The sequence below is a fragment of the Erinaceus europaeus genome, chromosome 14 (genome assembly GCF_950295315.1).
Source record: "Erinaceus europaeus chromosome 14, mEriEur2.1, whole genome shotgun sequence".
Lineage (NCBI taxonomy): Eukaryota > Metazoa > Chordata > Mammalia > Eulipotyphla > Erinaceidae > Erinaceus > Erinaceus europaeus.
Genome location: NC_080175.1, coordinates 5,855,509 through 5,867,586, shown reverse-complemented (window position 1 = coordinate 5,867,586; position 12,078 = coordinate 5,855,509). Strand labels below are relative to the sequence as shown.

General features: G+C 54.2%; 1 protein-coding gene and 1 long non-coding RNA gene across 2 annotated transcripts in view; both read left to right on the top strand.

Annotated features, from left to right (window-relative positions):
- Positions 1-401: 401 nt before the first annotated feature.
- Positions 402-12,078, top strand: part of HTRA1 (HtrA serine peptidase 1) — a 78,955-nt gene continuing 67,278 nt past the window's right edge. Inside the window, exon 1 of the mRNA XM_060171135.1 lies at positions 402-948. Coding sequence (XP_060027118.1) covers positions 417-948 — 532 coding nt within the window. The 5' untranslated portion in view covers positions 402-416. The remainder of the gene's footprint in view (positions 949-12,078) is intronic.
- Positions 3,870-6,541, top strand: LOC132532726 (uncharacterized). The gene is made up of 2 exons (XR_009544622.1): positions 3,870-4,526; positions 4,628-6,541. It is a non-coding gene; the product is annotated as an uncharacterized LOC132532726 (long non-coding RNA).

Below are 12,078 nucleotides of genomic sequence, written 5' to 3'. Positions count from 1 at the left end.
AAACCTATCGTTTTCGGCCTCTGTTTCAAAGCCACCCCAATTCCTTCTGCCTTTGCAACGTCTCCAGCCCCACCCTCCCTTAACCGAGGGGCTTGGGGCGCCGCCTTTGCGCGGCTGCAGGGGGTCCAGGCTCCCGAGGGACCCAGCCAGCGGTGCCACCCCCACCCGGAGCCGGGGGTGGGGATGGGGGGCCGGGTCCCCAGCTCTGCGGCCCGCGGGAAGTCGCCGGGACGCTTTGCAGCGGCGGCGTCCGGAGCGCGGGGAGGCGGGGAGGCGGAGAGGCGGAGAGGCGGGGCGCGGGGCGCGGGAAACTGAGTCCGCGGAGGGCGGAGCCCCGGCCCGGCCCTCCCTCCACCCCGCACCCCCCCCACCCCCACCCCCGGGCCCGGCCCCCGCTCGTCTCCGCCCCGCGGCCAATGGGCTGGGCCCGGCGTCCGCGCGCACTCGCCCCGCGCCCCGCACCCCGCGCCCGCCGCGCCCGCCCAGCCGCCGTCGGAGCCGCCATGCCGCCCGCGCTGCTGCCGCTGCTGCTGCTGCTCGTCGCCGCGCCCGCCGCCGCGCTCGCCTCCCGGCCGGGCCCCGGCTGCCCCGAGCGCTGCGACCCCGCGCGCTGCGCCCCCCCGCCCGCGTCCTGCGACGGCGGCCGCGTCCGGGACGCGTGCGGCTGCTGCGAGGTGTGCGGCGCGCCCGAGGGCGACGCGTGCGGCCTGCAGGACGGCCCGTGCGGCGAGGGGCTGCAGTGCGTGGTGCGCTTCGGGGTGCCCGCCTCGGCCACCGTGCGGCGCCGCGCCCAGGCCGGAGTGTGCGAGTGCGCCAGCGCCGAGCCGGTGTGCGGCAGCGACGCCCGCACCTACGCCAACCCCTGCCGGCTGCGGGCCGCCAGTCGCCGCGCCGAGAGGCTGCAGCAGCCGCCGGTCATCGTGCTGCAGCGCGGCGCCTGCGGACAAGGTAGCGCCGCGGGGCCCCGGCCTCGCTCCCTCGCTCCGGCGCTGCGCCTGGTCCGAGCCGCCCGCCGCTGCCCGCTGCCCGGCGCGCGCCCTCCCGCAGCCCCCGGGCGGCGAGGGGCCCATCGGGGGTCGCCCCGCGCCGGGACCTGGGGACACGCGCGGAGGGCACGCGGTCGCCCACCCCGGGCCGAGGGGAGCCGCCGGGACCCCGCTCCTCGGCCGCCCTCCGTGCCTCCGCTCGCTCCCTCGCCCTCTCTCCCTCTCCTTTTCTCCCTCTCCTCTCCTCTCCTCTCCTCTCCTCTCCTCTCCTCTTCTCTTCTCTTCTCTCTCTCTCTCTCTCCTCTCTGTCGTCTCTTTCTCTCGTCTCCCTCTCTGTCCCAGAGGGACGTTCCATATCCATCTCTCTCTTTTCTCTTTCCCTGTCTCTCTCCTCTCTCTCCTCTCTCTGTCGTCTCTTTCTCTCGTCTCCCTCTCTGTCCCAGGGGGACGTTCCATATCCATCTCTCTCTTTTCTCTTTCCCTGTCTCTCTCCTCTCTCTCCTCTCTCTGTCGTCTCTTTCTCTCGTCTCCCTCTCTGTCCCAGAGGGACGTTCCATATCCATCTCTCTCTTTTCTCTTTCCCTGTCTCTCTCCTCTCTCTCCTCTCTCTGTCGTCTCTTTCTCTCGTCTCCCTCTCTGTCCCAGGGGGACGTTCCATATCCATCTCTCTCCCTCTTTTCTCTTTCCCTCTTTCTCTTCTCGCTATGCTCTCTCTGTCGTCTATTTCTCCCGTCTCCCTCTCTGTCCCGGAGGGACGATCCATATCCATCCCTCTCCCTCTCTTCCTCTTTTTCTCTTTCTTTCTCCCCTTTCTCCTCTCTCCCTCTCTCTGTCGTTTCTTTCTCCCGTCTCCCTCTCTGTCCCAGAGGGACGTTCCATATCCATCTCTCCCTCTCCCTCGCCATCTCCCTCTCCCTCTCCCTCCCTCTGTCTCTCACGGTGCGCACACGGCTTTGCGTCCCTGGAAAGTTCACTTCGTGCTTGAAGGAGGGTTTGAGGCGCTCGCCCTCCTCTCCCCCACACCTTTCCACCTCGCCAGCTTTGAGCTGATCAGACCGAAATGAAAGTGGCTCTTTTGCAATAAGCTCGATGGGGCTTGGGATGGCGGGGACCTGCCGAGGCCGTGGGGGTGGGGGAGAGGGAGGCCGAAGGGCGCGCCCCTGCTCTCCCGGGTAGACGGGTCTTGGTCGGGGAGGTGGTGGCAGTAGAGGGATGGATGGATAGATACATGGATGCGTGGATGGGTCGGTGGGTGGATGGATGGAAGGAAGGAAGGGTGGGAAAAAATCCTTTTGCTCTCCCGCTGCATCTTCCTTCCCGGTTAGAGACCTTGTGGAAAAACAGTCAGGGCCTGAGCAGCAGGGGCCGGGCCAGCGGTGTGGGGAGCCGGCTGGCGGGGGACTTGGCTGCTGTCCGGAGCAAAGCGGGGGAAAGGGAGAGCCGGGAGCCCAGCAGGGCAGCGTCTGGTCCAGCGTGACCAACTAGGACCCGGCCCAGGTTGACTCATAGAGAGAAGGCGCCAGACTGAAACAGGAAGTGGGGGCTGATATAATCACCAGCCAGGAAGGGACTTGGGGAGGGGGGTTGGAGGGGCCTGGGGAGAAGGGACTCCACAGAGACTCAGGAGTGAATGGAGTGCCCGCTCAGTGCCCGCTGGGTACTGGTGTGCCCTCACTTCATCCCCAAGAGGAGGGAGTGCCAGGGGACATTCCTGCTGGGCAGTTGGGGAAACTGAGGTTGAATTTCTTGCTGGGGGTCACCTGCAGAGGAGGGGGCAGCTCCATGGGGAGCGTGTTGGTGTGGTCTGGGTGAGGGCGTGACCCATGCTGGAGGTATGGAGTCCCAGGGCTGAAATGGACAGGCTTGTGCTAAGTCCTTATGCATTCTGGAACCCAGGCCACCCTGGCCCGGGACTCAGCGGGCTGTGCAGAGTGTAGAGCTGGAGCTGTAATTGATTATAGATTGGCAAGAGTCAGAAAGCAGGTGGCTTGTTTTTGTCCTCGGGCTAGCTGGGGCTGTTGGGGGGATCTCATCACAAGAGGTGTCTCTCTGAGCCTCTGCCTTAGTGCCAATGAGGTGGCCTCTATAGGTTAGTTTTGCCAGGGCAGCGAGCCAAGTGTCCTGTGTACCAGTGAGGGAACAGTCACTGGATGAGTGTGGATCTTTGTTTTAATTTTTTTTTTTTATCTCTGGCATTCAACAGGATTTCAGCTTCAGAGAGTCTTTATTTTACTCTTATGATCACAGATTCATGCCACAACTTTTTTTTTCTATCTGCTTCAAAACTGTGGAATTTAAAATGTATTTTTTGTCAGATATAAATATATACTCAAGGATAGCAAAGTATGTATTTATTGACTCACTGATTTTTTTTGGATTTTTTTTTTATTGGGGAATTAATGTTTTATATTCAACAGTAAGTACAATAGTTTGTGCATTCATAACATACCCCAGATTCCCATATAACAATAACAATACAACCCCCTCTAGGTCCTCTGAATCCTTCTTGGACCTGTATTCTCTCCACCCACCCCAGAGTCTTTTACTTTGGTGCAAAATGCCAATTCCATTTCAGGTTCCACTTCTGTTTTCTTTTCTGATCTTGTTTTTCAACTTCTGCCTGAGAGTGAGATCACCCCATATTCATCCTTCTGTTTCTGACTTATTTCACTCAACATGATTTAAAAAATATGATTTGTTTTCCCTTTTGCTGTTCTTGTTGTTTTATCATTGTTGTAGATATTACTATTGTTGTTATTGATGATGTTGTTGTTGGATAGGACAGAGAGAAATGGAGAGAGGAGGGGAAGACAGAGAGGGGGAGAGAAAGACAGACACCTGCAGACCTGCTTCACCGCTTGTGAGGCGCCCCCCCCCCCCCCCCGCCCCGCAGGTGGGGAGCCTGGGGCTTGAACCAGGAACCTTCCGCTGGTCCTTCCTGCCATGTGCGCTTAACCCTCTGTGCTACTTCCTGACCTCCCCCATTTTAATTTTTTTGGGGGATTAATGGTTTTCTGTAAATATAGTTGTTGGTATATGTGTGAAATTCCTCATTTTCCTGCAAAACACTCTCACCCCCAGCCTAGGCCCTCCACCATCAGCCCCCCCCCCCCTTCAGATTCCTTTACTTTGGTGCCATACACCAAATCCAGTCCAGGTTCTGCTCTGCGTTTCTCCTTTCTGTTCTTATTTCTCAGCTTTTCTCTGTGAGTGAGATCATCCCATATTCATCCTTCTCTTTCTGGCTTCTCTCAGTTCACAAGATTCCTTCAAGCTCTGTTCGAGAGGAGGTTGAAGCAGGTGAATTCATCGTCATGTTTCATAGCTGAATAGTAGCCACTGTGCATACAGACCACAGCTTTCTCAGCCACTCATCTGTCGTTGGACACTTGGTGTTTTCTTTCTTTCTTTTAAAATTATTATTTATTTATTTATTGGATAGAGACAGCCAGAAATCCAGAGGGGAGGGCATGATAGAGAAAGAGTCAGGGAGACACCTGCAGCAACTGTTTCACCACTTGTGAAGCTTTCCTCCTGCAGGTGAGAACTGGGGGCTTGAACCTGGGTGCTTGTGCCTTGTAACAAGTGCGCTCATCCAAGTGCCCCACCACCCGGCCCCGCCCGGCGCTTTCTTCCTGCAGATACTTGTCGGGCTTTGTGGCGGACCTGCTCCTTGTGTCTGCCTGCTACCTGTTGGATGTCTGCATGGATGAGTGAGCGCCAGGGGCCTGAGAGATGCGCCGTCCTGACTTGCCTTAACGGAACTTACTGGTTTGTTACCCCAATCTCCCCGCCTCGCACTCTACCCTTATGTTCCCTGAGCAGCTCCTCCTGAGCAGTCACTGAGGACAGGAGTCTGGGTGCACCAGCTCTGTCCCCACCAGGCCACCAGCCATCACTGGAAGGGGTGACTTGACCCGCTGTGGCTCCCAGGGGTGCTGGCTTAGCTGGATGGACACAGGAGCCCTATTATAGGATGGGCGCTGTTGGTCAGAGGCCTGGAGCTGGAGTCAGGATGTGGGGACGGGGACGGAGCTCCCGGGTAAAGGGGTCAAGGAGGGTTGCCGGCACCGAGGATGAGGAAGGAGGCAGGGCCCGGCACAGAACAGGCCGCCCCTGGCCAGTGAGCAGCCCTGCGGTGTCCCAGTGGGTCTCTGGATGGTGGAGCCGGTTACAGTTCAGAAGCAAACACTTTTATATGTCAACAGTTTTAACAGACTGCGGAGAAAGTTCTAGAAGCTACTGGCCAGTCAGAAATCTAAGCTGTTGTCAGGGTTTGGCTGGGAGCCTGTACGACCAGCGCAGTTTGGGTGAGTGGAATGCAAAAACCCGATGGCTCCAGAGATGATTAAAAGAGAGAGCAAGACTGCAGGAAACATCAGTCTGTCCATCGAGGCTAGCATGTGTCTCATTGGAGTCCTGTGCCAGGCATTCAGGCTGGCACCTCCCAGCCCCACCCTGAGAGGTGTGCTGTCCTCAAAGCACAGCTGGAGGACAAAGTCTCCTAGCAGTCCTCACCCAGGACTTGACCCATCAGGTCTAGACCCTTTGCTGAGCGGAGGATACCAGATGCCGTGCTGTTGACTGTGAGCCTGAGATTAGACCCCTCCACCAGCTAAGCCGGGGCTGAGGTGGCACAAACAGAGCCCCAAATGGCCCCGACCCCCGCACACGGAGCCTACTACATGTCCTGGCTCTCGTTCCACAGGTGCTGGGACACAGTTACCCTTGGAGCAGCCCCTGCTGGGAAAAGGCAAAAAAGTAATAGGGATTGCTGTCTAGATGTTTCTCTGGCAGAGTCCCAGACCTCAGATCTCTCCTGGGGAGAAAGACTCCCTCCCCCAAACAAAACAAAACAAAACAAAACAAAACAAAACAAAACCAATTCCTACTTTCATACTTTCAGATTCACAGGTATTCTAGAGACCTGATAAGTTGTACAGAGCTTTTGACCTCTTAAAAAAAAAATGAAGAACAAGCCAGGAAAAGACCAGACATCAGGAACTGTGTTTCAACCCCGGCCCAAATCTGGGAAAGCCCGCTTGCTTTGCTCCAAATCGTAATCCCAGGAGCCCTGAGCTCTGCCCTTCCTGGTCTCAGTCCAGATGTGAGGGGGAAGACCCACAGCAGGCTCCCAGTGAAGAAACACCACCTTCTGTGCCTGCTTTGAGCAGCTTGTAAGGCTTTGCTCACCCTGGTGCTTTATCTTCTTTCATTGCCTCACCGCTTCTGCTGAAGAGCTGAAGTCTTAAAGCTTCGTAAGACTGGTTCGTTAGCAGTATCAGAAGCTAAGCGCTTGAATCACGTCGTTCCATCTAGAAGAGCTGTAAATACACTGGACTTAAAATAACCGTGTTCAGTGAGTGACAGTGGTGGGGTCCCTTCAGCTGAGCTGTGGTCTGATGCCCCACAGCCGCCTGGCCTGGCCTTGCCTCAGGCTGGATTCTGAGTTGCTTTGGGTACGTGTGATCCTGGATGCGGCTCCGTGCCTTGGACTGAGACATGAGACTTTCCATGAGCTTATATTCTGCATGAATAAATAGCTCCCAGTCAGGCTTCTTTTGGAGAAGGAATCCAGCTTGGTGGTGGCGGAGGCTGCCTGGGACAGCCAGCTGGAGTGCGGGGCTGGCAGGCTGACCCACTGGCTGCTGCCCTTTATGGGCTGTTATCTTAGCTGGTGGTTGTGCCCCGCTTCTCGAGTCCCTGCAGTGGACCAGATGCCCTTGAGGCCCCTTCCCCTGAAGAGCCAGTAGCTTTTATAGAGAAATAATGCCTCTAGATGGCCATAGTGGGGACGTGGCACCCATAGACATGAGCCCTCAAGGTCCTGGTGTCCTTCTGTCCCTACCTGTAGCCCTTCTGTCTCTAGCTGGGGCCCTGAGGCTGGGAGCCCGTGGGACTTCAGGGACTGCTTCAGTTCTCTCTCCCTGCCCTCTCTGCCGATAAAAAGAAAGGAAAGTTATGCCGAGAGAGAAACCGAGACCATTGTAGTCGTTGCAAACGCCTTTTCAAAGGCTCCCAGGAGTGGCAGGCTTTGCGCCACGTGCAGTTAACCTGCTGTGCTACTGCCTGGCCCCCAATGGTAGTTATTTATTTATTTTTCTTATTATTTATTTTCCCTTTTGTTGCCCTTGTTGTTTTCTTGTTGTAGTTATTATTATTATTGTTGTTGATGTTGTTTTTGGATAGGACAGAGAGAAATGGAGAGAGGAAGGGAAGACAGAGAGGGGGAGAGAAAGAGAGACACCTGCAGACCTGCTTCACCTGTGAAGCGTCTCCCCTGCAGGTGGGGATCTAGGGGGCTTGAACCAGGATCCTTACGCCGGTCCTTGCGCTTTGCACCATGTGCACTTAACCCGCTGCGCTACCGCCCGACCCCCAATGGTAGTTATTCTTATCATCACTGAGATGTCTTCTGAGGAGTCTACTTCATGGGAGAGGAACTGGAATCACTTAGTTCCCCTGGGGAGATGGTGGCGGCGGGGCAGAGAAGGTTCTGCAGAGAAGGAAGGTGGTGGGGACCCGTGTCCTGGAGGCTGACATGGAATTTGCTAGCAGTTGTCCCAGAAAAGCTTCTCAGGGCCACATGGCTCCAGCTGACACCCCCAGAGCTGGCTGTGTGACCAGAGCAATGTGAGGCCTCTTGAATGAGAAGAGCTGTGTCCCTGGGCCCCTGGCATTGTGCAGATGTCATCAGCTCCTTAATCCTCCTGGCATGCTCTGGGGTGAGCAGTTTATTGAGGCCACAGTTTCCAGGGCCTGGGGATGGAGGTGGGGGACACTTGGCTTAGGAATTCTTCACAGAAAAAGGGGTGTCATGAGTTCCCAGGTACTCTGTTATTTCAGATTTTGAGGAGAAATTGACAAGTCTGAGTGTTTCTTGAATTTTTTTTTTCTCTTTCTCTTCGTTTATTTATTGGATAGAGACAGCCAGAAATTGAGAGGGAAAGGGTGATAGAGAGGGAGAGAGGCAGAGAGACACCTGTAGCCCTGCTTCACCACTCGAGTTCGACTGGAGGCTTGATTTGGGTCCTTGTGTGTTATAGCATGTGTGCTCAACCAGATGTGCTACCGCCTGGCCCCTTTTTCTTACATATATATATTTAATTTGTGATTAATAGCGTGCTACGAGACTGTAAGATTTGTGTTTTAGTTTCACGTCACATCCACCACCAGATTCTGTCTTCACCTTCCCATCTCCCAAAGACAGCCAACCACCAGAGTTCTGACAAAGTCAGTCTATCATTCTTTTTAAAAAAATATTTTATTTCCTTTTGTTGCCCTTGTTCTATTGTTGTAGTTATTGTTGTTATTGATGTTGTCATTGTTAGATAGGACAGAGAAATGGAGAGAGGAGGGGAAGCCAGAGAGGGGGAGAGAAAGATAGACACCCTAACCTGCAGACCTGCTTCACCGCCTGTGAAGCGACTCCCCCTATAGGTGGGGAGCCGGGGGCTCGAACCAGGATCCTTAAGCTGGTCCTTGTGCTTTGCACCACGTGCGCTTAACCCGCTGCGCCACTGCCCAGCTCCCCTCCTCCTCCTTTTCAAGTCCACATGTATCTGTTCTCTCGATTCCACACACATATGCTGAAACCATTTGGTAGTTGTTTTTCACCTCATTTGTTTCGCTCAGCATCATCATCTCCAGCCCTGTCCGTTTTGTCCCAGAGGACACAGCATCATCATCTTTCGTGATTGCAGAGCAGCATTTCATGGGACTTGTGTCCCATAAATACTTTAGCCAGTCAGCTGCCAGTGGGCACTCAGGCTGCTCCCGCTCTTTGGCTGTTGTGAGCAAAGCAGAGTATTTCGTGAACACTCCGCCTGTGGCTCTGTTGACATCAGCTGGTTCCTGCGGCATTGATGGGGTCTCCCAGGGCATCTGGTGGTGGCTGGAATTTCTGAAAACTCCCAAGTGTGAATAACCCGTCTTAATGAGTCACTGTCTTGAGCAATGTTTTTGAACCTCAGGAGACATCTTTTTTTTTTTTTTTTTTTTTTTTGTGAGTTGTGCAACTCAGTCTTTGTGATGAGCTGGGATGTTTTTTTTTTTTTCTCCTCTCAGAGTTGGTGAGGTTTGCAGCAGTGCTCACTCACTGCCTCTGGCCTGCGGGTGGGATTTTACCATGTCACGCAGTGGCCGATTCATCCCCAGTGCTGTGGCTGGGAGAGCCCTCGTTGGCTACCATGGCTGGGTGGGGATGGAGGGACACAGATGGCACTCAGCTGTCACCTCTGCCCTTCTCTGGTCGGAGGGGACAGGAGGTGGGGGGGCGGATTCTCCCAGGACAGTTAGCAGCACTGGACAGAAGGACGCTCTGAGGAGCTTGTGTGCTTTTTGCAAGTTGCTGCTGATCGATCTAGTTATGTCATGGGTCCTGTCTCTTTCTTCCCTGGGGGTGTAGTGACAGTACCCCTGTATCCCCATTCCCTCAAAGGAGAGAGATAAGCTCCACAAAGTTCATCACAAGACAGAAGGAGATAGCCAGGATATGAACCCAGGTCTGTCTCATCCCAATCTTTGTTTTTTTTTTTTTAATGAATTCAAGAATTAATGAATTCAAGATCTCACAGATGAGCTATAATCACTGCAGAGTGTATTCCAGGGCTGTTTCTGTTCTTTCTCTTTCTTTTCTGTTTTTTTAAATATTTTTTTCTTTAATACTTATTTATTCCCTTTTGTGGCCCTTGTTGTTTTATTGTTGTAGTTATTTTATTGTTGTAGTATTGTTAGCATTGTTGGATAAAACAGAGAGAAATGGAGAGAGGAGGGGAAGACAGAGAGGGGGAAAGAAAGACAGACACCTACAGATCTGCTTCACCGCCTGTGAAGCGACTCCCCTGCAGGTGGGGAGCCGAGGCTCGAACCGGGATCCTTATGCTCGTCCTTGCGCTTTGTACCACATGTGCTTAACCCGCTGTGGTACTGCCCAGCTCTCTTAATTTTTTTTTTTTTTGACACCTGCAGACCTGCATCACTGCCTGTGAAGCGACTCCCCTGCAGGGGGGGAGCCGAGGGCTTGAACCAGCATCCTTACCTGGTGATTGTGTTATGAACCTCCCATGCTTAACCCGCTGTGCTAATGCCTGACTCCCTTAATCTTTGTTTTTTAAAAAATATTTTTTTCATTTATTAATTAAAGTGATAGGAAGAGAGAAAGAAAGAACCATACATCTTTCTGGTACCTGTGCTGCTGGGCTCTGAACTCAGGACCTCATGCTTGAGAATACAACACTTTATCCACTGTGCCATCACCCATCCTACTTTACCTTTATTTTATTTTTTTGAGACAAAGAGAAGAAAGAGAAGTGATGAGGTACCATCACTTCCCCAGCCCCTTCCCCAGCCCAGGCCCCACTCCATCCCCATCCCCATCCCCATCCCCATCCCCATCCCCATCCCCATACCATCCCAATCCCCAGCCCCACCCCCACCCCCATCCCCAGCCCCAGCCCCACCCCATCCCCATCCCCATACCATCCCAATCCCTAGCCCCACCCCCACTCCCACCCCCACTCCCACCCCCACTCCCACCCCCACCCCCATCCCCAGCCCCATCCCCAGCCCCAGCCCCAGCCCCATCCCCATCCCCAGCCCCACCACCATCTCCAGCCCCACCGCCATCCCCAGCCCTATCCCCATGTCTAACCAAGGTCTTCTGTGTGGTGCTGGGACTGGAATCCAGGCCCTTGTATGTCCTGCTCCTCCAAACTCTGCTTGAGGCATATTTGACTCAGAGCTTATCTATAAGCTTTTGTTTCACCTCCAGATACTTGATGGTTTTCGAGCACCGTCAGAGAGACAGACATAGACGTTAGGGCCTGATGAGGCGATGGATGTGCCTGGCTTCTCAGGGACTTTGCTTGGCTGCTCCAGTCTCTTCCAGGTCTCCTGGTGAATCCAGCACCAAGTCATGGAGCCTGAAGGTTGGAAAAAGGAACAGGCTTCCCGAGTGTTGGGGTACCCAGTCTCTGGGCACTTTCTCTGAGTCACTGAGACACGTTCGCTCTCAGTTGAGTTGTTCTCTGCTAGTGAGCCTTTCTTTCTGTCTCAGAGAAGCCGAGATCTCCAAGGACAGGATGCTTTGGTTCAGAACGCCGCCACTGCCAGATTCACAGAGCACACGCCGTCACCAGCTCTGTGTGCCAGCATCTGGGCGTCTGTGGCTGCCTTCTGCTCTCCCCAGTCTGACTTCTCTACTGGACACAGGTCTTCAAGCTGAGGCTCCTTGGGTTGTCCTTGTTTGACTTTTTCCTCCAGGGGTTTGATGTTTTTGGCTCTCAGAAGTGTAGTCCAAGATAGATCAGCTCTCCTTGGGAAAAACAAACAACACAACCAGTAGGGAAAGCCTGCAAATAGCACAGAAGTTTCAGGAAGAATTGGAGACCATCTGGGAGGCCTCACAGACCGGTTTCCTGCCTGTGGCTTCCAAGCAGGTCTCACCCACAGCTTGTTCTCTTGGAAGGGCCATCACTGGCCAGTCCTGTGTGCATCCATCCTCTGAAAAAGATGGTCTGCTCTCACCTTCTTCTCACCTGCTCTCACAACCCACCTCTAACTGCTTGCTGATCCAGCTCCCATGTTATTGTTTTTATCGCCATGAGGATTATCTCTGGGGTTTGTTGCCAGCACTGTGAAGCCACTACTCCCCCACTCCATCCCATTTTCACTTGACAGAACGGAAAGAAATTGGAGGAGAGAGGGAAGGAGGGAGGGAGAGAGACAGCTGCAGACCTCATGAAGCATACACCCTCTGGGTGTGGGGAGCCAGTGCTTGAACCCTGGTCCTTCTACCTGTGAACGTGTGCACTCGACCAGATGCGCCACTGCCTGGCCCCTCGCAGCTCCCATCCTCAGGTTTTCTTGGATCATGTGGACTGTCAGGACACCTTCCTTGCTGGAGGCTGACTCAACAGTGTCACCAGCGGTGACTCGGGAAAGGACAGTGTCCCAAAGTAGGAAAGCTGAGTGGGGAAGGTCCTTGGTTCTGTCTCTCTGTCTCCCTCTTCCCCTCGATTTCTAGCTCTCAATCTACTAAATAACTAAAGATTTTATATATACACACATATATATATATATATATATATAT